At 51.5% G+C, this 24,519-nt stretch overlaps 2 protein-coding genes and 1 long non-coding RNA gene across 7 annotated transcripts in view; 2 read left to right on the top strand and 1 right to left on the bottom strand.

The window, feature by feature from the left end:
- ME2 (malic enzyme 2) overlaps positions 1-13,421 on the top strand; it is a 38,071-nt gene extending 24,650 nt beyond the window's left edge. For both annotated transcript variants that reach the window (XM_002199613.6, XM_072921953.1), the window contains 5 exons: positions 890-1,032; positions 5,184-5,286; positions 6,622-6,692; positions 7,953-8,051; positions 10,036-13,421. In XM_002199613.6, coding sequence (XP_002199649.1) covers positions 890-1,032; positions 5,184-5,286; positions 6,622-6,692; positions 7,953-8,051; positions 10,036-10,185 — 566 coding nt within the window. In that variant the 3' untranslated portion in view covers positions 10,186-13,421. The remainder of the gene's footprint in view (positions 1-889; positions 1,033-5,183; positions 5,287-6,621; positions 6,693-7,952; positions 8,052-10,035) is intronic.
- Positions 13,422-14,113: 692 nt separating this feature from the next.
- Positions 14,114-19,654, top strand: ELAC1 (elaC ribonuclease Z 1). 4 transcript variants are annotated; one of them, XM_030258100.4, is made up of 4 exons: positions 14,114-14,246; positions 15,775-15,945; positions 17,904-18,371; positions 19,058-19,654. In XM_030258100.4, the coding sequence occupies exons 2-4, from the start codon at positions 15,789-15,791 to the stop codon at positions 19,495-19,497; spliced, it is 1,065 nt and encodes a 354-aa protein (XP_030113960.4). In that variant the 5' UTR covers positions 14,114-14,246; positions 15,775-15,788; the 3' UTR covers positions 19,498-19,654. The 4 variants fall into 4 exon arrangements, with proteins under 4 accessions (XP_030113960.4, XP_072778283.1, XP_072778284.1 ...); XM_072922182.1 differs by lacking the exon at positions 14,114-14,246 and adding an exon at positions 14,284-14,895; XM_072922183.1 differs by lacking the exon at positions 14,114-14,246 and having other exon boundaries at positions 14,996-15,945; positions 18,951-19,200.
- On the bottom strand, positions 19,632-19,969 carry LOC140681773 (uncharacterized). The gene is made up of 2 exons (XR_012052951.1): positions 19,830-19,969; positions 19,632-19,670 (listed from the first exon to the last, which is right to left on the bottom strand). It is a non-coding gene; the product is annotated as an uncharacterized lncRNA (long non-coding RNA).
- Positions 19,970-24,519: the final 4,550 nt, after the last annotated feature.

The raw sequence follows: 24,519 nt of genomic DNA, 5'->3' as shown, positions 1-24,519 counted from the left end.
CAGAGGGCAGCCACAGCTTTGTGTTTGCCACAGGAGCTCCTCGACTCGAGTTGTTTGGGGCTTTCCTGACCTTCAGTGCCCCAGAAGCAGCAGTTCTGTGCTGCAGGTCAGCAGCAGCTCTCAGGTCACTGACATCTGCAGGTGTCAGAATCTGTGTATCGATGATTCCGAAATTGCAAAAACTCTGTCTGTCAGCCCCGCTGCCAAAGAAACAGCCATAATTGGTCTGTGCTGTTTCAATGTTGTTTATTCTGTTTATCTCTAACATGTTCTGCTGCCCTGCCGCAGCTCTGTCCTGCAGGGCAGCGTGTGGGGCTCTGCCCTCAGTGGGATGTTACAAACATTAAATACCACAAACTACCTGTGCTGGATTTACAATAACGTGTCAATATCTGTCACCTACGTTGGACAGTGTGTCCCCAGCCTGAACCAACAGAAAAATGCCAACACCACAGTGAAACATGGAGGGCATGAAGAAGGAGAAAAAGGACAAAACACACCAAATTCCTCCATCTTGTCCCCTTTGGACCCCTAATCTAGAAACCTAAAATTTTACTTTTGCACCCGTGCCACACTTAATTATTACTGATATCAAACACTCAGAGCTGGTAATTCATCCTGTAAGATTGAAAACTCTTTTCCATGGCCAGAGATCACAGCCAGTGTCTCTGGGGGCTCTGTCCAGGGGGGTTCCTGACCCCTGTCAGGGTCCCAGGGCAGCCAGAGGGAAGCCCTGGGTTCCCACATGCAGGTACCTACTTACAGCTCTGGCTGTCTGCAGAGAGCAGAGAGGATGTGGGGTGGCTGTCCCTGCCCCACTGAGCTGTGGGGCGGCTGTCCCTGCCCCAGCTGCCGGCCCTGACCCCCGATCCGTGCCCCTGCCCCACAGGAGTTGCCGGGGCCGGCCGTCTCTTCTCGCAGGAGGTGCTCCGGGCCATGGCCTCCATCAACGAGCGACCCATCGTCTTCGCGCTGAGCAACCCCACGGCCAAGGCCGAGTGCACGGCTGAGGAGGCCTACACCGCGACAGAGGTGTGTGAGCGCTGGGAGTGTGGGGTACAGCCGTTCTGGGGGTCCTGGGCTCGGCTGGTGTGAGGATACAGCTCCTGGAGTGAGGGTACAGCTCTGGGTGTGAGGGTACAGCTCTGGGTGTGAGGGTACAGCTCTGGGTGTGAGGGTACAGCTCTGGGTGTGAGGATACAGCTCTGGGTGTGAGGGTACAGCTCTGGGTGTGAGGTACAGCTCTGGGTGTGAGGGTACAGCTCTGGGTGTGAGGGTACAGCTCTGGGTGTGAGGGTACAGCTCTCAGTGTGAGGATACAGCTCTGGGGGGTGTGAGGATACAGCTCTGGGTGTGAGGGTACAGCTCTGGGTGTGAGGGTACAGCTCTGGGTGTGAGGGTACAGCTCTGGGTGTGAGGTACAGCTCTGGGTGTGAGGATACAGCTCTGGGTGTGAGGTACAGCTCTGGGTGTGAGGATACAGCTCTGGGTGTGAGGATACAGCTCTGGGTGTGAGGTACAGCTCTGGGTGTGAGGTTGTTGTGCCAAGGACCGGCTCTGCACAGGTTGTTGTGCCAAGGCCTGACACCTGTGACTCCCTCCCACGCTCCTGGTGCTGCCAGCTCAGGGAATTCCTGCTGCAGAGATCCCAGCCCACAGGGAGCCCCGCAGCAGCCTCGGGACAAAGTCTGTGTCTTATCTCTGAACTGCAGAATCACCTGGGTTGGAAAAACCCTCCAAGGCCATGGAGTCCAACCATTCCCCAGCACTGACCCCATGTGCCACATTCCACATTCCCATCTCCCTCAGGAACTCTCCAGCCCCTTCCCAGCTCCCTCAGGAACTCTCCAGCCCCTTCCCCACTCCGTTCCCTGCCCTGGACACACTTTTAAATTAAGGTGGTTTAATATCTCGCGGGTATCTTGCATTAACCTGCAGAGCTGGGCAGTGTTTCAGTATATAAATTCCAAACAGGAGTTATCCGTACAGCCAAGACTTTGGCCGGCATAAATAAATACAAAAACCGCTGCCAGCTGTGGCTGAAGGAGGCCAGGAGCACAATTAGGAGGGCATCCACCCTAATTTTTGCTTGCACTCCTTATGGAATATCAGGGGACAAAGAGAATTTTTAAGGCAAGAGGCTGACTGTGCCAGGGCTGAGCCCCAAGGAGCTGGCCCTCCGTGGCTGTCCCTTTATTGACCATTCTCGCGTTGCCAGTCACTCACACACGTGGGTTGGTTGGAAATTTAGCGCTGCTGGTCAGCAAACGGATGTGTCTAGTTTTGTTCCGGCCCTCACTCACAAATTCTGCAATGTTTATGTCTCTTTACGCTTTCCTGCAGCCCAGCTGTTTGTTTTCACCCGGCTCTTTGGCTCTCTGAAGTGTCTCAGCTTGCCCTTCAGAATGTATTTTCCCTTCAAGGTGCAGCAGTCACCTAAAAAATGGACTCAGATCCGTGGCCGTGGTGTGGGTCTGTGGGACTCTCCAGCTTGGCTCGCTTTGTCACCCAGCTAGTGCAGTTTGTCGGGTTGTTGGGGATCAGAGCTGTCACCCTTTGTGTCCCCAGGCCTCGGGGACAGCCCGACTCTGGCTGGGGTGACATCTCATGCTGCACAAAGAAACAAACCCACCATCTTTAACCTTTCATTCCTCATTTTTTCCCACTAGATAGCGCCTGTAAAAAGCCTGTAGAGGCTCCTGTGTTTTCTAATGGCTTCTGCTGCCTGTTAAATTCCTTTGTCTTTTGGCCCTTGTCGGAATCTGTGGGTATTGGTGATTCCAAAATTGCAAAAACTCTGTCTGTCAGCCCCGCTGCCAAAGCAGAAGCCATAATTCATCTGTGCTGTTTCAAGGTTGTTTATTCTGTTTATCTCTAACATGTTCTGCTGCCCTGCCGCAGCTCTGTCCTGCAGGGCAGCGTGTGGGGCTCTGCCCTCAGTGGGATGGTACAAACATTAAATACCAGAAACTACCTGTGCTGGATTTACAATAACGTGCCAATATCTGTCACCTACGTTGGACAGTGTGTCCCCAGCCTGAACCAACAGAAAAATGCCAACACTGCAGTGAAACATGGAGGACATGAAGAAGGAGAAAAAGGACAAGACACACCCAATTTCCTCCATCTTGTCCCCTCTAAACCCCTAATCTAGAATCCTAAAATTTTACTTTTGCACCCGTGCCACACTTAATTATTACTGATATCAAACACTCAGAGCTGGTAATTCATCCTGTAAGATTGAAAACTCCTCTCCATGGACAGAGATCACAGACAGTGTCTCTGGGGACTCTGTCCAGGGGGGTTCCTGACCCCTGCCAGGGTCCCAGACCTGCCAGGGCAGCCAGAGGGAAGCCCTGGGTTCCCACAGGCCCTGTCCTCTCCTGCGCCCATCTGCTTTGCTCCCTCCGCAGGAAGGCTCTTGCAGCGGGTATGCCCTGACACCAAACACAGCTCAGAGCCCTCAGCCTCTTTGGCAATTTGTTTTCAATTTGTTTTCAGACACGGCAGTCCCGGGGAGCCTTAAAGGCTTTAAACTGACACTCCTAAACCTGTTACTCAAAAGAAAGCCAAGATTTTTTTTGCTTTCAGTGGCTTTACTGTTTGGGAAGAGGGTCATTTATCTAGAGGGTGTGGTTCACACTCAGATGAGTTTTGATACTTAGTGCAAATTGAAATCCTTTCAGAGGCAGGATAAGCAGCAGTCTGACACAGCAGCTCCTCCCTCCGCCCCCATGCTTTCCCGTAAAAAAGTGATCTTTTATTCCCGTTGCTCGTACAAAAACTGCTGCCAGCTGTAGCTGAAGGAGGCCAGCAGCACAACTAGAAGGGGAACCAGCCTAATTTTTGCTTGCACTTTTTATGGAATATCAGGGGATGAAGAGAAGTTTTAAGGGTCGCTGTGGGTCTGTGGCGTGGTAAGGGTTAACACAGCTGGGCTGCAGGGGTCAGTCCCCCATGTCCCCCTCGTGTCCCCTGGTGTCCCCTGCTTGGAGCAGGGCTGATCAGTGCCCTGTGTCCCCCATGTCCCCTGGTGTCCCCTCCTCGGGCCAGGGCCAATCAGTGCCCTGTGTCCCCTGGTGTCCCCCCGTGTCCCCTGCTCGTAGCAGGGCCGAGCAGTGCCCTGTGTCCCCCCGTGTCCCCCCGTGTCCCCTCCTGGAGCAGGGCTGATCAGTGCCCTGTGTCCCCCCGTGTCCCCCCATGTCCCCTCCTGGAGCAGGGCCGGTCAGTGCCCCGTGTCCCCCCGTGTCCCCCGTGTCCCTCCGTGTCCCCTCCTGGAGCAGGGCCGGTCAGTGCCCCATGTCCCCCCGTGTCCCCCTGTGTCCCCTCCTTGGGCCAGGGCCAATCAATGCCCCGTGTCCCCTGGTGTCCCTTGGTGTCCCCTGGTGTCCCCTGGTGTCCCCTCCTCGGGCCAGGGCCAATCAGTGCCCTGTGTCCCCTGGTGTCCCCCCGTGTCCCCTGCTCGTAGCAGGGCCGAGCAGTGCCCTGTGTCCCCCCGTGTCCCCCCGTGTCCCCTCCTGGAGCAGGGCTGATCAGTGCCCTGTGTCCCCCCGTGTCCCCCCATGTCCCCTCCTGGAGCAGGGCCGGTCAGTGCCCCGTGTCCCCCCGTGTCCCCCGTGTCCCTCCGTGTCCCCTCCTGGAGCAGGGCCGGTCAGTGCCCCATGTCCCCCCGTGTCCCCCTGTGTCCCCTCCTTGGGCCAGGGCCAATCAATGCCCCGTGTCCCCTGGTGTCCCTTGGTGTCCCCTGGTGTCCCCTGGTGTCCCCTGCTCGGGCCAGAGCCAATCAGTGCCCCGTGTCCCCCCATGTCCCCCATGTCCCCTCCTCAGAGCAGGGCCAATCAGTGCCCCGTGTCCCCCCATGTCCCCCATGTCCCCCCGTGTCCCCTCCTGGAGCAGGGCCAGTCAGTGCCCCGTGTCCCCTCCTGGAGCAGGGCTGATCAGTGCCCCGTGTCCCCTCTGTGTCCCCTGGTGTCCTCCCGTGTCCCCCTGTGTCCCCCCTTGTCCCCCCGTGTCCCCTCCTGGAGCAGGGCCTGCCAGTGCCCCGTGTCCCCCCGTGTCCCCTCCTGGAGCAGGGCCGAGCAGTGCCCCGTGTCCCCCATGTCCCATGGTGTCCCCTCCTCAGAGCAGAACTGATCAGTGCCCCATGTCCCCCCATGTCCCCCCGTGTCCCTTCCTCCCAGCAGGGCCGGTGCCTGTTTGCCAGCGGCAGCCCCTTCGAGCTGGTCACCCTGAAGGACGGGAGGACCTTCAAGCCAGGCCAAGGAAACAACGCTTACATCTTCCCAGGTAATAAACGGAACTGTCCCAGTCTGACCTCTGCGACTGGGCTGCCGGCACCTTTCCTGCGCCTTTCCCTGTGCTGCGCGGGGCACAGCTGGTGAAGCAGCACGCATTTCGGAGCCTGGGGAAAGGAGTGGCTGGGTGACAGACAGTTCAGGGTGGATGTGGGGCACCTGCCTGCACAGTGAGCAAACCCAGCTGGATGCTGCTGAGAAAACAAAAGGGTGTTACTAAAGGCTTTGGAAGCTGCTGCATTGTGGTTCTGCTGCTTGTTTGGGGAGGAAATGATTTATTAAAAAAATATGGATATTGATCTAGTAGCGATATCCAACTGTGACAGACAAAAACTCTCTAACAGTTTAAAGTTAGAAAGTGTATGTTTATTGTGTGTGGGATCGCTCCCAAATACATACCGCCCCTTCCAGGTGATTACAGAGTCTTTTTATCCATACAAGTATTGAATATACAAAATACAAATACATATTCATAATTTTGGTACATCCCATTCCCCGCTTCGTATGCTAATCACTCCAAAAGCCATTAAGCATGCGTAGTTTGTCCCTTGAAATGGGTCGGTGGTCCCTTTCATGGGGAGGGGTCCCAAAATGAGGAAGTCAATGAAGTCTTCCTCGTTCTGACCTTTCTACCTTTTCAATGCCAATATGACAAATGAACTCTTGGTGGAACTCCCATTCCTTGTCTTCAATTGGTTTCAGAACAGAGGAGGCCACAATTGTCTTATGTTCCTAAAAGATATTAATCAGTTTCTATATTCTTCATTATAAACCAGCTAACTAAACATTGTGCTGACAAGCAATTAATTATTAGTTAACTACTAACTCCTAACTTCATCAAGGCCTACTCATTTATTATTCTTGTTTTAATTAACTCTAGTAAGGCTTATTTCTAACTAAAATCTTAGCTCCTCAAAATCTCTAAATGCCCTAAAGTTTACGTTTCAGAAAGGAGAAAACAGAGGTTAATACGCACTTGAAGTTGTGTTAACTCTCAGAGTCAGTGGTTCTTAAAGCTGTATCTGCACAGGGGGCGTAGGAAAGTAGCACTGGGGATGTTTCTGTGCCTTCCCCTTTCCTCCCCGAGCTGCAAAGCTCCAGCCCGTTCTGGAAGCGCTGCTGTGGCCAGTGCTGTGAGTGTGGCAGTGTCGCTGCCCGGGGCAGGGCTGGGGGAGATTCCTTATCCCGAGCCGTGCCACGGCTCTGTGGGTGCGTGCAGAAAGCTGCGGGGAGGTTTTCAGGGGTAACGCTGAGGTGGCTGGCAGCTCCTCGCAGCAGGCTGCGCACTTACAGCGCGTGGCCCTGACTGGCAGCGGTGTCCTTGCAGGCGTGGCTCTGGCTGTGATCCTCAGCAGCGTCCGGCACATCAGCGACAAGGTGTTCCTGGAGGCTGCCAAGGTGAGTCTGGGGGCAGAGCAGCCTGTGGCTCCTGACATGGCAGGGGTGACTTTTCCCAAATCCTGCTGGAATACAGTGGTTTCCTGTTTGGTGTCTGTTGGCTTGTCCCTCTGTCAGCGTTCCGGAACACAAATAATCACGGGATATCATTATCTGCAGGTGCTTTTATGGAGAGCTCTGGGAATCAGGGTGCAGCCCCAAATCTGACTCCCACACGGCTTTCGAGCTGAACCTGTTCTATATTCTATCCTGATATAACTTCGATATTAATTTGCATATTAGTTATTAAATTTACATTGTTTAGGAACACAAATAATCATGGGATATCATTACCTGCAGGTGCTTTTATGGAGAGCTCTGGAATCAGGGGTACAGACCCAAATCTGACTCCCACACGGCTTTCAAGCTGAACCTATTCTATATTCTATCCTGATATAACTTTGATATTAATTTGCATATTAATTATTAAATTTACATTGTTTAGGAACACAAATAATCACAGGATATGATTCCATGCAGGTGCTGTTATTGAGAGCTCTGGGAATCGGGTACAGACCCAAATCTGACTCCCACACGGCTTTCAAGCTGAACCTATTTTATATTCTATCGTTATATAACTTACATATTAATTATTAAACTTACATCGTTCTATTGTGTACATTGACATGAGTTTCTCGTGATCTTTCTTAGGTCCCTGACCACAGTTTCTCATGATTCTTCTTATGATTAAACAGTAATAATATTTAATTACTAAACAACCATCACATCTAACAATTATATCATTATCATGTACCAGCTACACAGGTGCAGTTCTAGCAAGTACAAGTTCTCCATGTGCTTAGGGTGTTTATTTTTCCAGGGCCTACTAATCTGATTTTTCCTTTTAACCCTAAATCCCCACGATTTTAAAACCCTTTTACTATCACCCCCACAGTGGGAGGGGAAAAAAGTGTTTTGATCAAACGAAGCCCGAATGAGGTTCCCCTGGAGTTGTGATGATGTAGGCAGTGTGTCCCCGTGTGAATGACTGTGGCAGCAGGGCTGTGGGGGATTCATCCCCCAAAATACCAGAGCTTGCTTTGCTAAATGCTTGCGGTCACAGCGTGCTGATTCTCAGTTCCTCAGATGGAAAATGTTGAGATCCTGAGTGCCTCGCGCCGGTGCTTTGGGAGCACTCTGGTGTTTCTCTCAGGTCTTCTGGCTTGTTGTTAGTCACATTTGGGGTGCAGCAAATTAAAAGTGTTTGTCTCCCTGACTCAGGCTTTGGCAGAGCAGTTGACAGATGAAGAGCTTGCCCAAGGAAGACTTTATCCTCCGCTGTCCAATATCAGGGAAGTTTCTATTTATATTGCTGTCAAGGTGAGTATGAAATATAAAATTGCACTGCACTAAAATGGTTTATGTGTACATTAACCTGCTGAGTTGCGCAGTGTGACCCTTGAATATGATGTGCTTGGGCAACACCCAGTTCTTTGTGCCTGCAATAAGAGAAGCGCATAAAAACCTCCCCTTTGTTGTGTGCTTCAGCTTGGCAGCCACAATGGGCCAAAATCACACTCCTCTGATTCCTGAAACTCAGTTCTGAGATCCCATCTAAGCCGTGTGGGGATATAGAGACACGGAGGTGCTGAGGAGAGAAGACAAAGGAGCAAAAGCCATTTATTGTGCTTCTAAGCTTTGTTTATATTAACTTCTTACCTTGGTCTGCATGGCCCCACGTTGGGCGCCAGTCTGTAAAGACGTTTATTGGGTTTTCACGGATGGATACAAGCAAGATCTCTGTTGGTTCTCTTGGGGGGTGAGGTTTATTCAGGATGCAGAAAGGCCCTGCCTCGAGCTGTGTAGCAGCACGTGGCTGGGCCTGAGGTGATGGGGGAGGGGAGAGACAAAGAGGGGAGCAGGGACTCCCGGAGGACGCTCCAGGAGGAGAAGGGAAGATCCAAGAGAGCGTCCAGCCCCCCGGAGACCCCTTATCAAGTGGGGCTCCAGGGTGGGCTGGAACAGGACCTGGGCCAATGGGGTCACAGACACTTTATGGTTCAGGGGAGGGTTACAGGTGTGGAGTGAACCATACATTCTGGGGGGTGAGATGGAACAGTCCATTTGGCTTTTGGATCCCCCTGTAGGTAAGGGTATTGTCCAGCCTGTAGGGGGCATTATATTCGTCCTGGCTGTACTATTGTGGTTCTCAATCATATTTATCTACCCTTCCCAACAGTCGTGCATTGCTCCATTGGTAACTCTGCTTTGTCCATGTGTCCCTGGACCGGTAGCTCTGTTTTGCCCACGAGGCAAGCACACATCTTTTCATTAATCTACCTGCTAGGTGCTGTGAGCATCATTTACTCGGGCTGACACCCCTTTGCCAGCCAGCAGCTTTTCTGCTGCTTCTTTCTCCTGGCAAATTTGCTGTTGTACCCCCGAGGATGGCAGATTCGCCTGTTCCAGAGCTGGTCCGTTCAGCACGCACGTTCTGCTGAGCGTGAAAGGCAAAAGGCTTTGTGAATCTGAACTTGGAAAGTTTTCTTCTCGGCACATCAGCACTGCTGCTCCTGTGGTGCTGACAAAATTTAGTTAATTATATGAGGAGTTCTCCATCTGCATTGTCGGAATCTGAGGTATCGATGATTCCGAGATTGTAGAAAGTCTCTGTCTGTCAGCCCCGCTGCCAAAGCAGAAGCCATAATTGGTCTGTGCTGTTTCAAGGTTGTTTATTCTGTTTATCTCTAACATGTTCTGCTGCCCTGCCGCAGCTCTGTCCTGCAGGGCAGCGTGTGGGGCTCTGCCCTCAGTGGGATGGTACAAACATTAAATACCACAAACTACCTGTGCTGGATTTACAATAACGTGCCAATATCTGTCACCTACGTTGGACAGTGTGTCCCCAGCCTGAACCAACAGAAAAATGCCAACACCACAGTGAAACATGGAGGGCATGAAGAAGGAGAAAAAGGACAAGACACACCCAATTCCTCCATCTTGTCCCCTCTGAACCCCTAATCTAGAATCCTAAAATTTTACTTTTGCACCCGTGTCACACTTAATTATTACTGATATCAAACACTCAGAGCTGGTAATTCATCCTGTAAGATTGAAAACTCTTTTCCACGGACAGAGATCACAGCCAGTGTCTCTCGGGGCTCTGTCCAGGGGGGTTCCTGACCCTTGCCAGGGTCCCAGGGCAGCCAGAGGGAAGCTCTGGGTTCCCACAACAGCGAGCTCACGGCTACCTGGCAATCTCGGCAGAGACGCCGGGGCAGCGGCATGCGCCGCTCACCACCGGCCACCCACGGGGCCCGGGGGCCGCGTGGAAATAAAGGCAACAGTGCCGTTCCCTCCTTAGGTGATGGAGTTCCTGTACGCCAACAACATGGCCTTCCACTACCCCGAGCCGGCCGACAAGAACCGCTACATCCGCTCCAAGGTCTGGACCTACGAGTACGAGTCCTTCATGCCGGACGTGTACGACTGGCCCGAGTCCAAGGTGCACTGACGCAGCCCCGCGCCCGCTCCGCAGGCAGCACCTCCTACTCTGCAGGGATCCCCTCCTCAGACCAACTGTAACCACCATCTTTGACTCCTCTAATTTATTTGTGCTCATTTCGTTGCCTTTTTTTTTTTTTTTTTGTTTTTGTCGGTTTTTATCGCCCCTGTTTTTCACCTGATTCCTCCCAAGTACCTGATAAACTGTACGGATGATGGCATCTGCCACAGGGATGAGAGAGCCTTCCAAAATTAATTTAAATTACAACATTTCTAGCTTAGAGCCAGCACCACAGGCAAGAATTCTGTCGATGATATTTTAGCTGCATGTGTTTGATGATGAACTGTAGCTCTCTCATCTCTGCTGATCTCCAGAATTATTTATTTCTGCCTTTTATAATCAGTCTTCTAATCGTTCCAGTGTTGTCACACTGGATTAGCTGTGACATCAAGGGAGACCACTTGTCATAGAAAAAAAACAAAAGGGCAGTTAAAGACAACTTCAAGAGTTTGATGGGTCTTCTGTTTTGTGAAATGTTTAAAGATGCCCGTGTCCAGACATCCTTGCGGCATTGGCTGCTGTTTCCCTGAGGGGCAGCGAGATGTACACCTGTGGAGGCTGCAGCAAAGTCTGCAGCTTTGTTTTCATCACTCCATGAAATCTGTTCTCAGGAAAAATGTGAGCTAGTTCAAATTGTCCTTGAGAAGCCTGAAAATGTGCTAATCACTCAATAGCTTTTAAAAACAAAGATGTGCTGTTGCAGAATAAATTTTATCTAGTAGAAGTAGGACCTGAAGTAATTGATGGAAATCTTTTTAGAGATTTTGCAAGGAGATTTTAAGCAAAACGATGCACCAAAGGATCTTTACTTAAGTTTTTAATTCTTTCAAGATTCTGTTTTGTCTAAGCCAGGTTGCTGTCTCCCTCGCACCCCCTTGTCCTCACGAAAAGACTCGTGTGTGATTTTGAGAAGGTGTTGAGAAGGCTTCCCCTGTGTGGGGAAAGAAGACTGATTATATAAACACAGAAAAGAGTGATGTGGGGAAAAAAACTGTGGTGTTCACACTGTGGTAAAAGTGTTGTGTGGTGGGGCTCGAAGTGCTTCACTGCCGAGTGCTGGCGTGCACGTGGGCGGGAGCTCGCACTTGCAGGTGAATGTACAAAAGACACCAACACACACATAGGATGTTTTTACAGATTGCTTTCTTTCGCCTATTTTTGCTATGCCTTGTTTGTATCGTATTTAAATTAGTGATCTTACTGAGAAAGAAATTATTTATTCGATGTACGCGTTATTTTTGCCTTCCGAAGCCTGTTGTGTTGTGCCAGTGGAGTTCTGCACCACTGGATTCTGGAGCACTGGGAGCACACGCAGCCAGTCAGGCAGACGAGTAACAAAAGCACCCAAAATGCACCGACCTCGTGTCCCAGCTGAGAGCAATCACAGGGAATAAGGATCCACACCCACCCCTCAGTCTGTTTTGTTTCCAAGGGTTGCAGCTGCTGTCTGTAGCCAGGGGCCCCGGTAGCCCCCAGGAAAAGCTGTAGCTTGGGGAAGCGGCTTCCCTTGGAAGGAAATCCTGGGAAAAGCAGTCCCTAAAGAGCTGCGGGCCCTCAGGAGCGGCCCTGGGGTGTGCTGGGGGTCTGGTCTGGTGGATTTTTCCCTTCAGTGTGCCCCCCTTGTTTTTCCTGTTGGCTACAGGTAACCTGTCAGCTCACGGAGTTACAAGTCTGTTTCACTCTCTCTTTAGTCTTCTCCAGGATTATTTCTTTTTGATGCATAGAATTTTAAGATACCTAGATTCACGTTCAGTTTTCCTTCAGGTACAATTAATCCTTGAACTAATTACAACTGCTAATCTTGCTGGCTAGTAAGGAACCAGTTTCCTTTTTCATATTCTACTTAACATGATTTTTTTCTGTTGGCTGTTTTATTCAAAACAATAACCTTACTGGTCTTTATCTGTACAGAAAATTCTCTTAGGCAGTACGCAAAGGGAAACAGGTGTCACCAGGATGCATTTTGTCACGTTACATAGTGTAAGTTACAAAAATACGTCACCTAAAGGACCACCTTTGGTGTTGTAGCTTGTCACACAGCGCCCGTGACTTGCCCTCCAAATGATTTTATAAAAGACTGTCTTCCATGTCTCCTTGGGGTATGCAGAACCCCTCTGAGAGGATCAGGAGCTTCGCTGAGGTCAGTCTTCTCCAGGATTTGTCCAATCCTTGCTCCTTAAAATCAGCAGGAGCAGGACTGAGCCTCTTGGCAGCAGCCTGTAGGAGTGTGAAGGTATCTAAGGAAGCACAGCCTTTCTTTATAAAATACTGTGGTTTTGTTAAAAGCTGTTGCACAGGTTTGTGTGTCCCTGAAGCCTCTGCTGGGGTAGGAGGAGACGATTGAAATGTCGTGTCTGATACATTTTGAACACCCCAGTGTGAGCGTGGCACGAGTTCTCGGTTACATTTGCGGACAGTGGTGCGTCCTGATCCGTTGTGTTCGTTTCCCAAGCTTCAAACCAAGCGACACTTCACCTGCAGAGCGGTGCGTAACTGCGGTCGGCGCGTGTCCTTCCTCTTGTACTGTTGTTTCCAGCACGCTGTTTTACGGGGATAAAGTAACTCTGTCTCACTCCGGTAGTACCCGCGAAGACGAACGATACAATTTTTAGTTTCTGGGTGGCGGCCCTCCGCGGCGACTGTTCCTGTGGGAGAGTGGGGATCACTATTGTACAGCTCCCACCCGGGTTTCAGTCCGGCTGACCCTCCCCGTGCTTCCCGTTCTCCGTGGGGATGGCAGGACTCGCCCCTGGCACCGCGGCAGCTGGGCAGGGAGCTTCTGTCAGCACCTCCTGCTCCCCGACACGCCAGCTCCCCGCGCTCCATCCGCTTCGTCTCATCCATTCTCCAGCCAGATCCTTCCTAACGGGAATAAAAACACTCTCGGCGCAAACGATGGCGGCTTTGTCAACAAAACAGCAAAGTAATCTGCATTTGTTTATACCTTAAACATACCTGGCCTTACGCAAATCGATGTGAGCCTGCCGCGGCACTTGTGAGAACAGTTCCAGCCTGATCCGTGCGGGGTTGGCTGTGCCTGGGAGGGTCACTGCCCAGCTGAAACTAAAACTGTATGTAAAATGTGAAGTGGTTGGGGTTTCTTCCTACTTTATAACGTTGTAACTCTATTGAAATGTGTGTTCTAGTCTTCTATTTTCTTAGTAAAATGCATTCCCTTTGCCTAAGTTGTACCTGATGCTTTTTAAACTAAAAAAACACCAACAAATCAAAAGGAAAAATGATTGATCTGTCCAGGATTGGGAAAAGTCCCTTTGCCAAGGTGCTTTGTAGATGGTTACATGTGATGATCTCTAAGGTCTTTTCCTAGAATCATGGAATCAGAGGATGGTTTGAGTTGGAAGGGACCTTAAAGCTCGTTCTGTTCCATCGACTGCCATGTGCAGGGACACCTTCCACTGTCCCAGGTTATTCCAAGCCCCATCCAACCTGGCCTTGGACACTTCCAGGGATCCAGGGGCAGCCACAGCTGCTCTGGGCACCCTGTGCCAGGGCCTGCCCACCCTCCCAGCCAGCAATTCCTAATTCCCAATATCCCATCTGTCCCTGCCCTCTGGCAGTGGGAGCCATTCCCTGTGTGCTGTCCCTGCCTGCCTTGTCCCCAGTCCCTCTGCAGCTCTCCTGGAGCCCCTTGAGGCCCTGGCAGGGGCTCTGAGCTCTCCCTGGAGCTTCTCTTGTGCAGGGGAACAGCCCTGAGCACAGGGGCAGAGGGGCAGAACCACGCTGGGGATCAGCCCAGGGCAGGGGGGTTCAGGCTGGGGCAGGTCCAGCTCTCACCCACAGCACCCCCAGCTCCTTCTCCCAGCTCTGCTCATCCCCAGCCTGGGCTGATCCCGGGTGCAGCTCCAACATTTATCATTTAATGCAAATTGAGGTGTAATTTGAGGCGTTTTGTGACGCGTCAGCCGCTCTGAGGGGCAGTTCCCGCCTTCCCTCAGGGCGGCCTCTCGCTGCCGGCCCGCCCCGCCGCGCCGCCCGGGCGGGGAGAGGAGGTGAGGCCGGGAATGGGAGCGGATCTGGAGCGAGATGGGACCCGAAACGACCCCGGGGAGCGGGATGGGACCCGAACCAGTCCCGGGGAGCGGGGAACAGGGAGCGGGGCCCTCATCCCGGGCCGTGTGCCCCGGGCCCGGCCGCGCTCGCTGAGGGGACTCGGCCCGGCCGTCCTCACGGGCCGCGCCTCACGGCGCTGCGGGCGGGCTCTGAGGGGCGCTGGGGACAGGCAGGCCGGGACCGCACACAGGGAATAATGCCTCCCGCTGGGAATTCCCTGGGAATCGGGATTGCTGGGTGTGAGCCTGGGCAGGCCCTGGCACGGGGAAAGTCAGGGAGGTTGGATTGCGGGGCTTTTCCAGGTAACGGGGGGTTGGATTGCGGGGGTTTTCCAGGTAACGGGAGGTGGGATTGCGGGGCTTTTCCAGGTAACTTCCAGCCCAAACCCTTCAGTTCTTGTAGGATTCCGTGGTTTTACACAGGGGGAAAGGGAAATGCAAATATCAGCGTTTGCGGAGTGTTTATTTCCATGTTTTGGTTTGAGGTGGACATGAACCGCGGCTCGCCCAAGGGCAGGTTGCACCTTGGTGTTCCCTGCTGGCCCAGCGGGGAAAGAGTTTGCTTTTGGAATTCCAGAATCCCGGAATGGTTTGGGAAGAGAGTGCTTGATTTTGGAATTCCAGAATCCCAGAATGGTTTGGGAAGGGAGTGCTTGCTTTGGGAAGAGAGTGCTTGCTTTTGGATGGTTTGGGAAGGGAGTGCTTGCTTTGGAATTCCAGAATCCCGGAATGGTTTGGGAAGAGAGTGCTTGATTTTGGAATTCTGAATCCCGGAATGGTTTGGGAAGAGAGCGCTTGCTTTGGAATTCCAGAATCCCAGAATAGTTTGGGTCAGAGGGACCCCAAAGCCCATCCAGTGCCACCCCTGCCATGGGGCAGGGACACCTCCCACTGTCCCAGCCTATTCCAGCCCCATCCAGCCCGGCCTTGGGCACTGCCAGGGATCCAGGGGCAGCCACGGCAAATCCGGGCTTGGGCTGTGTGTTTGCAGCCTTCCAGCGACATAAGAAGGAAATCTCCACTTGTAAAGAATGTGTTGTCTGAAAGTCTTATCCTGCTCTAGGCAGGTTTTACTTTTATGTTTTAAGGGAAAGGGAGTTTGAACTGTGGAGGGTGCCTTCAAACAAAAATGTTTGTTGGTTTCACTGCATAAATACATCGAATCACAGCACAGGCACCCCAACAATCCCACCCTGGGCATCCCTGGCAGCGCTGTCCAAAGGCTCCTGGAGCTCTGGCAGTGCCCATTCCATGGCCCTGCACAGACCCCCAACAATCCCACCCTGGGCATCCCTGGCAGCGCTGTCCAAAGGCTCCTGGAGCTCTGGCAGTGCCCATTCCCTGGGGAGCCTGGGCAGTGCCAGCACCTCTGGGGAAGGATCTTTCCCAAATCCAGGCTTTTCCTCCTGGCCCAGCTCCAGCCGTGCCCTGGAGCGTCCCATCCCCGCATCCTTGGTGTGTGTTGCAGGTGCCACCGCCGGGATGTCCCTGGAGCTGACCTTCCTGGGCACGGGCTCTGCCTTCCCGAGCCCGGCCCGTGGCGCCTCGGCGCTGCTGCTGCGCCGGGACGGGCACTGCTGGCTCTTCGACTGCGGCGAGGGGACGCAGACGCAGCTGATGAGGAGCCACCTCCGAGCAGGTCTGTGCTGTCCGGGTGGCGTGGAGAGGTTTGGTGGGGTCCCAGTGAAGTGTCCCCACTGCAGGGCTGCCCCACCTGCATGGGAGAGGTTCAGCAGGGTCCCAGCGTGTGGGAACCCAGGGCTTCCCTCTGGCTGCCCTGGGACCCTGGCAGGGGTCAGGAACCCCCCTGGACAGAGCCCCCAGAGACACTGTCTGTGATCTCTGTCCATGGAAAAGAGTTTTCAATCTTACAGGATGAATTACAAGCTCTGAGTGTTTGTTATGAGTAATAATTAAATGTGACACGGGTGCAAAAGTAAAATTTTAGGATTCTAGATTAGGGGTTCAGAGGGGACAAGATGGAGGAATTGGGTGTGTCTTGTCCTTTTTCTCCTTCTTCATGCCCTCCATGTTTCACTGTGGTGTTGGCATTTTTCTATTGGTTTATGCTGGGGACACACTGTCCAACGTAGGTGACAGATATTGGCACGTTATTGTAAATCCAGCACAGGCAGTTTCTGGTATTTAATGTTTGTACCATCCCACTGAGGGCAGAGCCCCACACGCTGCCCTGCAGGACAGAGCTGCGGCAGGGCAGCAGAACATGTTAGAGATAAACAGAATAAACAACCTTGAAACAGCACAGACGAATTGTGGCTTCTGCTTTGGCAACGGGGCTGACAGACAGAGACTTTCTACAATCTTGGAATCATCAATACCACAGATTCCGACACCGGCGAAGGGTCCCCGCTGCAGGGCTGCCCCAACCTGCACAGGAGAGGTTTGGTGGGGTCCCATCGAAGTGTCCCCGCTGCAGGACTGCCCAACCTGCTCCGCAGGCAGCTCTGACCGCCCCGTGGTGGAGAACAGCCTCCCGCAGACACACTGAATTAATTTATCGGGCTCGGCAGTGCCAGCGCAGCCCACAGAGCAGCGGCAAACAGGAACGGTTTGTTTCTTGTTTGTCTGGAGGCGGCTCTAGATAAACCTGCGGTGAGCCTTCCCGTGGGTAAATGTCTCTCTTCAAGCGAGGCTGTGTGTTTTGGGGGGAACTTTCACCCTTTGGCAAATAAATCAGAAATAAGTCTCACCCCACTGTGCTTCCACAGTCCTCAGTGGCAGCAGCTGGCTTCTGTCTCCCAAGGAATGAGGATGAATTGTCAGTTACAAACAAACACAAGCTCCTGCTCTTCCAAAACCTGTTAGGGAATTTAAGGACAGGTAGGTGGAGGAGTAATCTCTATGAAATTGTCTCCTGAATTCACCTTAAAACAAAAGAAGGAGATCCTGTCATTCCTGTGGCTCAGTCCCAGCAGGTGCTGGAGGAAATGCCTGGCTGTGTGGGAGCTCAGCAGAGGAGACAGGCAGGCTGCTTAAAGGATGTGTGTCTGCAACGAGGGAGTGTTCTGGGCTCCTCGGACCCAGCCAGGGCAGGACCCAGCTGGGGAGACACAGCCCAGGCACGAAATAAAGCCCAGACGTTTACAGAGCAATTTTCTCTCTTGTTTTAAACCAACCAGTCAGCAATGGTGGGGCTCTTGCCTCTTAAAAGCTCTGAAATCAAAACTGCATGCTGATTTGGTTTTTTTTTTATTTATTTTGTTCATTTCATGGGCTAAAGTCAAAAGGAGGAGCAACACAAGTTCCTCATTGTGTTCCTCGTTAGTCCACAGTTTTCCTGTAAGAGTTGCATTTCTCATGCAGATGTCACCAGCCAGGCCCATTCCCTGCCTGGCTTAGAAGGAGCTAAACCTTGCATCTCTGCAGCCTTTTCTTGTCATATCAGGCCAAAATCTCCCTGGTGTGCAGGGGGAAAGAAATATCTTTTGGTTTGGGATTTATTTGTTAAGCACTGGTGTTAATTTCCCTCCTCCCTTTATTTCAAACACTTGCCAAACTGCGGATCGTTTCTGAATTGTTTCAACGTTTATTTTCCTGTCTTTTCCTGGCTTTGTCTTTTCCTGTTCCGTTCCACAGCCAAAATTACCAAGATTTTCATCACTCACCTTCACGGCGACCACATTTTCGGACTTCCTGGGCTGCTGTGCACGCTCAGCCTCCAGAGCAGCCCCGACGCCAGCAAAGCGCCCGTTGATATTTACGGGCCCCTGGGACTGCGGAGCTTCCTCTGGAGGAGCCTGGAGCTGTCCCACTCCCAGATCCTCTTCCCCTACACCGTCCACGAGCTGGTCCCCACGCGGGACCAGTGTCCCCCGGAAGAATTCAGGGACTTTTCGGGCTTGGACCGAGGCGAGACGCTTGCCCAGGCGCCTCCAGGGAGAGTCCTGCACCTGGAGCCAGGAGAAGACTCCTACCTGCTGCTGGAGGATGAGCAGCTGGTGGTGAGAGCGTTCCGCCTCTTCCACCGCGTGCCCTCCTTCGGCTTCGTGCTGGAAGAAAAGCCCCGGCCTGGGAAGCTCAACGTGCAGAAACTGAAAGACCTCGGTAGCTACTTTGACTTATTTGTCCTCTTTTTACTTCTTTCATGATCACCTTCCTAGGTGTTCTAGCAAATCAGAGCTGCTGTCTCTCTCTGCAGCCTGTTTTAACTCAATTTTCCATTTTCTGTCGAAGGCATTTTGTCACTCTGAGCCAGTGTGTAACACCAGTGCCAGGGTGTATCACAGACCGTGTTCATGCTGGGAGCAGCTGACAAGCTCAGGTGCCAGAGTTTAAACAGCTCAGCGCGGCCTTCAGGAAAACACATGGCCGGTGTATTTGCATGATTTTCTTGACTTTAATAGGAGCAGAATAATTGGTGTTTTTTTATATAGTTTCCTGAGCAGTTTCCCTGTGGCTGCCCCATCCCTGGGAGTGTCCAAGCCCAGGCTGAAGCACTCCAGGACAGTGGAAGGTGTCCCTGCCCATGGCAGGATGAACTTTGAGGCGCCTTCCAACCCCAGCCGTTCTAGCATTCCATGATTTTCTTCAAACACACTCCCTGCTAAGGTTGCAACCTCTTAATTTCTACAAAACATCGGAAATACCGGTCAATTTTTATAGTGAGGTTGTGCTTTTTTCCAGTGAGTCAGCTTTATGTCCCGCACACCTGAAATGGTGTTTTTAAAGCCGACACCGGTATAAGGAGATGATGAGTGCAGCGCTTACGAGCTGTTTGCTTTGCCTGCCAGGAGTCCCGCCAGGCCCTTTGTACGGGCAGCTGAAGCGCGGCGCCGCCGTCGTCCTGGAGAGCGGCGCGACGGTGCGTCCCGGCGACGTGCTGGGCGCGCCCGTGCCCGGCAGGAAGGTCTGCGTCCTGGGCGACTGCTCGGGGCCCGTGGGGCCGGCGGCCGAGCGGCTGTGCCGGGGGGCGGACGTGCTGGTGCACGAGGCCACGCTGGAGGACGGAATGCAGGAGCTGGCGCGGGAGCGCGGGCACAGCACGCCCGGCGCGGCCGCGCGGTTCGCCCGGTGCTGCTGCGCCCGCAGGCTGGTGCTGACCCACTTCAGCCAGCGGTACCGGCCCGACGACCTCGGCCGGCTCAAGAGACAGGCAGAGGCCATGCTGGATGGACAGGAGGTGACGCTGGCCGAGGACTTCATGACCATCGAGATACCGCTGAAACGGTGAAAAACAAGGACTTCTTAAGGAGATCCCAATGAAACAGTGAAAAACAAGGACTTTGTGACCACAGAGATCCCAGTGAAACAGTGAAAAACAAGGATTCATAAGGAGATCCCAATGAAACAGTGAAAAACGAGGACTTTATAATCAGATCCCAATGAAACAGTGAAAAACAAGGACTTCATAAGGAGATCCCAATGAAACAGTGAAAAACAAGGACTTTATAATCAGATCCCAATGAAAAAGTGAAAAACAAGGATTCATAAGGAGATCCCAGTGAAAAAGTGAAAAACAAGGATTCATAAGGAGATCCCAGTGAAACGGTGAAAAACAAGGACTTCATAAGGAGATCCCAATGAAACAGTGAAAAACAAGGATTCATAAGGAGATCCCAATGAAACAGTGAAAAACAAGGACTTTGGGACCACAGAGATCCCAGTGAAACAGTGAAAAACACGGATTCATAAGGAGATCCCAGTGAAACTGAAAAACAAGGGCTTTATAATCAGATCCCAATGAAACAGTGAAAAACAAGGACTTTGTGACCACAGAGATCCCAATTAAACAGTGAAAAACACGGATTCATAAGGAGATCCCAGTGAAACAGTGAAAAACAAGGACTTTAAAAACAGATCCCAATTAAAAAGTGAAAAACGAGGACTTCTTAAGGAGATGCCAATGAAATAGTGAAAAACAAGGATTCATAAGGAGATCCCAGTGAAACAGTGAAAAACAAGGACTTTAAAAACAGATCCCAATTAAAAAGTGAAAAACGAGGACTTCTTAAGGAGATGCCAATGAAATAGTGAAAAACAAGGACTTCATAAGGAGATTCCAGTGAAACAGTGAAAAACGAGGACTTTGTGACCACAGAGATCCCAATGAAACAGTGGAAAACAAGGACTTCATAAGGAGATACCAATGAAACAGTGAAAACCAAGGACTTTATAATCAGATCCTAATGAAAAAGTGAAAAACGAGGACTTTGTGACCACAGAGATCCCAGTGAAACAGTGAAAAACAAGGATTCATAAGGAGATCCCAGCGAAACAGTGAAAAACAAGGACTTTAAAATCATATCCCAATGAAAAAGTGAAAAACGAGGACTTCTTAAGGAGATGCCAATGAAACAGTGAAAAACAAGGATTCATAAGGAGATCCCAGTGAAATAATGAAAAACAAGGATTCATAAGGAGATCCCAGTGAAACAATGAAAAACAAGGATTCATAAGGAGATCCCAATGAAAAAGTGAAAAACAAGGATTCATAAGGAGATCCCAGTGAAACAGTGAAAAACAAGGACTTTATAATCAGATCCCAATGAAACAGTGAAAAACGAGGACTTTGTGACCACAGAGATCCCAATGAATGCAGATTTTTCTACCCAATTACAAGATACCCAAACCGAAGAAGAGAAAAGAAAGGAACTTGAGACAACACCCTGTACCCTCCATCTTGAACCCATCTATAACACACCTCTTAAATATAAATTAAATAATAAACCACTGCCAACAAGACAATAATCTGAATATTTTATCTTGCAGATTCATGCTACAGTGTAAGTTTTTAGTTAATTATAACACACAAACTTCCAGTACTGTATTTTAAATTTCTTGATTATTTTTATGACTACTTTTATTTCTTCTATATCTTAATTTTTAAAAGTCTAATCTTTACTTAATGAGTCCCTGCTTTAAACTATAAATCCACATTCTTACTGTTAACAGTTAAGTTTAGAAACATTTTCCAAAATCTCAAATCAAATCCTGTGTTTTAGGCTAAACTTTAACTTAGAAAACCAAAATCCTGAAGGTTTTACACCCAAACAGCAGAAACCAATGATTTTACACCCAAACACAGCCCAACCCTGGTGTGACACCCAAACACAGCCCAACCCTGGTGTGACACCCAAACACAGCCCAACCCCTGGTGTGACACCCAAACACAGCCCAACCCTGGTGTGACACCCAAACACAGCCCAACCCTGGTGTGACACCCAAACACAGCCCAACCCTGGTGTGACACCATCAACAGCCCAACCCTGGTGTGACACCCAAACACAGCCCAACCCTGGTGTGACACCCAAACACAGCCCAACCCTGGTGTGACACCCAAACACAGCCCAACCCTGGTGTGACACCATCAACAGCCCAACCCTGGTGTGACACCCAAACACAGCCCAACCCTGGTGTGACACCCAAACACAGCCCAACCCTGGTGTGACACCCAAACACAGCCCAACCCTGGTGTGACACCATCAACAGCCCAACCCTGGTGTGACACCCAAACACAGCCCAACCCTGGTGTGACACCCAAACACAGCCCAACCCTGGTGTGACACCATCAACAGCCCAACCCTGGTGTGACACCCAAACACAGCCCAACCCACACCCAAACACAGCCCAACCCTGGTGTGACACCATCAACAGCCCAACCCTGGTGTTACACCCAAACACAGCCCAACCCTGGTGTGACACCCAAACACAGCCCAACCCCTGGTGTGACACCCAAACACAGCCCAACCCTGGTGTGACACCCAAACACAGCCCAACCCTGGTGTGACACCCAAACACAGCCCAACCCTGGTGTGACACCCAAACACAGCCCAACCCTGGTGTGACACCCAAACACAGCCCAACCCTGGTGTGACACCATCAACAGCCCAACCCTGGTGTGACACCATCAACAGCCCAACCCTGGTGTGACACCCAAACACAGCCCAACCCTGGTGTGACACCCAAACACAGCCCAACCCTGGTGTGACACCATCAACAGCCCAACCCCTGGTGTGACACCCAAACACAGCCCAACCCTGGTGTGACACCCAAACACAGCCCAACCCTGGTGTGACACCCAAACACAGCCCAACCCTGGTGTGACACCCAAACACAGCCCAACCCTGGTGTGACACCCAAACACAGCCCAACCCTGGTGTGACACCATCAACAGCCCAACCCTGGTGTGACACCATCAACAGCCCAACCCTGGTGTGACACCCAAACACAGCCCAACCCTGGTGTGACACCATCAACAGCCCAACCCTGGTGTGACACCCAAACACAGCCCAACCCTGCTGTGACACCATCAACAGCCCAACCCTGGTGTGACACCATCAACAGCCCAACCCTGGTGTGACACCCAAACACAGCCCAACCCTGGTGTGACACCATCAACAGCCCAACCCTGGTGTGACACCCAAACACAGCCCAACCCTGGTGTGACACCATCAACAGCCCAACCCTGGTGTGACACCATCAACAGCCCAACCCTGGTGTGACACCCAAACACAGCCCAACCCTGGTGTGACACCCAAACACAGCCCAACCCTGGTGTGACACCCAAACACAGCCCAACCCTGGTGTGACACCCAAACACCGCCCAACCCTGGTGTGACACCATCAACAGCCCAACCCTGGTGTGACACCCAAACACAGCCCAACCCTGGTGTGACACCCAAACACAGCCCAACCCTGGTGTGACACCCAAACACAGCCCAACCCTGGTGTGACACCCAAACACAGCCCAACCCTGGTGTGACACCATCAACAGCCCAACCCTGGTGTGACACCCAAACACAGCCCAACCCTGGTGTGACACCCAAACACAGCCCAACCCTGGTGTGACACCCAAACACAGCCCAACCCTGGTGTGACACCCAAACACAGCCCAACCCCTGGTGTGACACCCAAACACAGCCCAACCCTGGTGTGACACCCAAACACAGCCCAACCCTGGTGTTACACCATCAACAGCCCAACCCCTGATTTTACATTTTTCTCAATGAATTTTTCTTTCCATTAATCATTTCCTCATTTCCAGAGAGGAAAATTCCTCTGCACTCACCCAGATGTGCCTGAGAATTTCCCCTGATAGCAGACAGAGCTTTAGCAAGTTCTGGGCGTTTAAATGAAGACTTTTTAAATTATTTTTAAGCTTCGAATAACAGGTTTTAAACACCCTTGTGCCTTCCTGGAAGAGTTCCTCTAAGTTTAGTTCCTTTTTGGTGTTTTAGTTGTTACCCGCAGGACTTATTAAAACTGCAGAAGCTTTTCACGGTGTGGGAAGTAGGAAGGAAGAGGGAAGGAGATGTGAAGGATTTTGTGACAGCAGTTTGTTGTTGTTGTGGGGGTATTTTTGGGTTATTTTGGGGTTTTGTTTTGATTTGTTTGTTGCTGTTATGATTTTGGTTTTTTTCTGTTCTTTTTTTACCAGGCTTTAGAAGGAGTTGTGTCTCACTGCGCTACGTTTGTTTGTAAGGAGCAGCGCGTTAATTATTCACCTGGCGCGGTTTGGTCGCAGAAATGTGTGTTCTGGCGAGCTGGCAGGACTGGCCCGGCTCTGCCTGAAATCCGCGGTTTGGCACAGAGCCGCTGGGACAGCCGAGTGCATTTTGTGTTATTAATGCCGAATTGTTGATTTGCATTCATAATTAAATTCATTATTGTTATTATTAATAATGGGAATGCAGTGATCGGCAGCTGGAGGCAGTGGCGTTGGAGCACTTCTCCTTCTTCTCCCTCTCCTTCTCCTTCTCCTTCTCCTTCTCCTCCTCCTCCTCCTCCTCCTTCTCCTTCTCCTTCTCCTTCTCCTTCTCCTTCTCCTTCTCCTTCTCCTTCTCCTTCTCCTTCTCCTTCTCCTTCTCCTTCTCCTTCTCCTTCTCCTTCTCCTTCTCCTTCTCCTTCTCCTTCTCCTCCTTCTCCTTCTCCTTCTCCTTTTCTGTTGGTTTAAGGCACAGACACGCTGCCCAACATAAATGACAGATACTAGAAACTATATTTACATTATTTTAAACAAAAAGAGGCAGGTTTTGGTATAAAATAAACACCGTCCCAAGGGGGGAGTCTGTGTGGACCGACCTGCTGGATGCAGAACAGCCCCTGGAGAAAAAACGCTGTACTAAGAGAAAATCAACAACCCTGAGAAGCCGCCCCTGTGCATTCTGACTCCAATTCCATCTAGGGAGAATCTCTGAAGGAGCTGGGAAGGGGCTGGAGAGTTCCTGAGGGAGCTGGGAAGGGGCTGGAGAGT

This window comes from Taeniopygia guttata, chromosome Z, assembly GCF_048771995.1.
Source record: "Taeniopygia guttata chromosome Z, bTaeGut7.mat, whole genome shotgun sequence".
In the NCBI taxonomy this organism is placed as follows: Eukaryota; Metazoa; Chordata; class Aves; order Passeriformes; family Estrildidae; genus Taeniopygia; species Taeniopygia guttata.
Note: the sequence above shows the minus strand (reverse complement) of the source record. Positions and strands in the feature narration are given on the sequence as shown.

Bases quoted from the DNA above. Each gene is read 5' to 3' on its own strand.
- ELAC1 (XM_072922181.1), top strand. From the start codon at position 15,558: ATGGCCCTGCACAGACCCCCAACAATCCCACCCTGGGCATCCCTGGCA. The intron at 15,946-17,903 runs GTCTGTGCTGTC...TCCGTTCCACAG, and splicing joins GAGGAGCCACCTCCGAGCAG to CCAAAATTACCAAGATTTTC. The intron at 18,372-19,057 runs GTAGCTACTTTG...TTTGCCTGCCAG, and splicing joins GCAGAAACTGAAAGACCTCG to GAGTCCCGCCAGGCCCTTTG.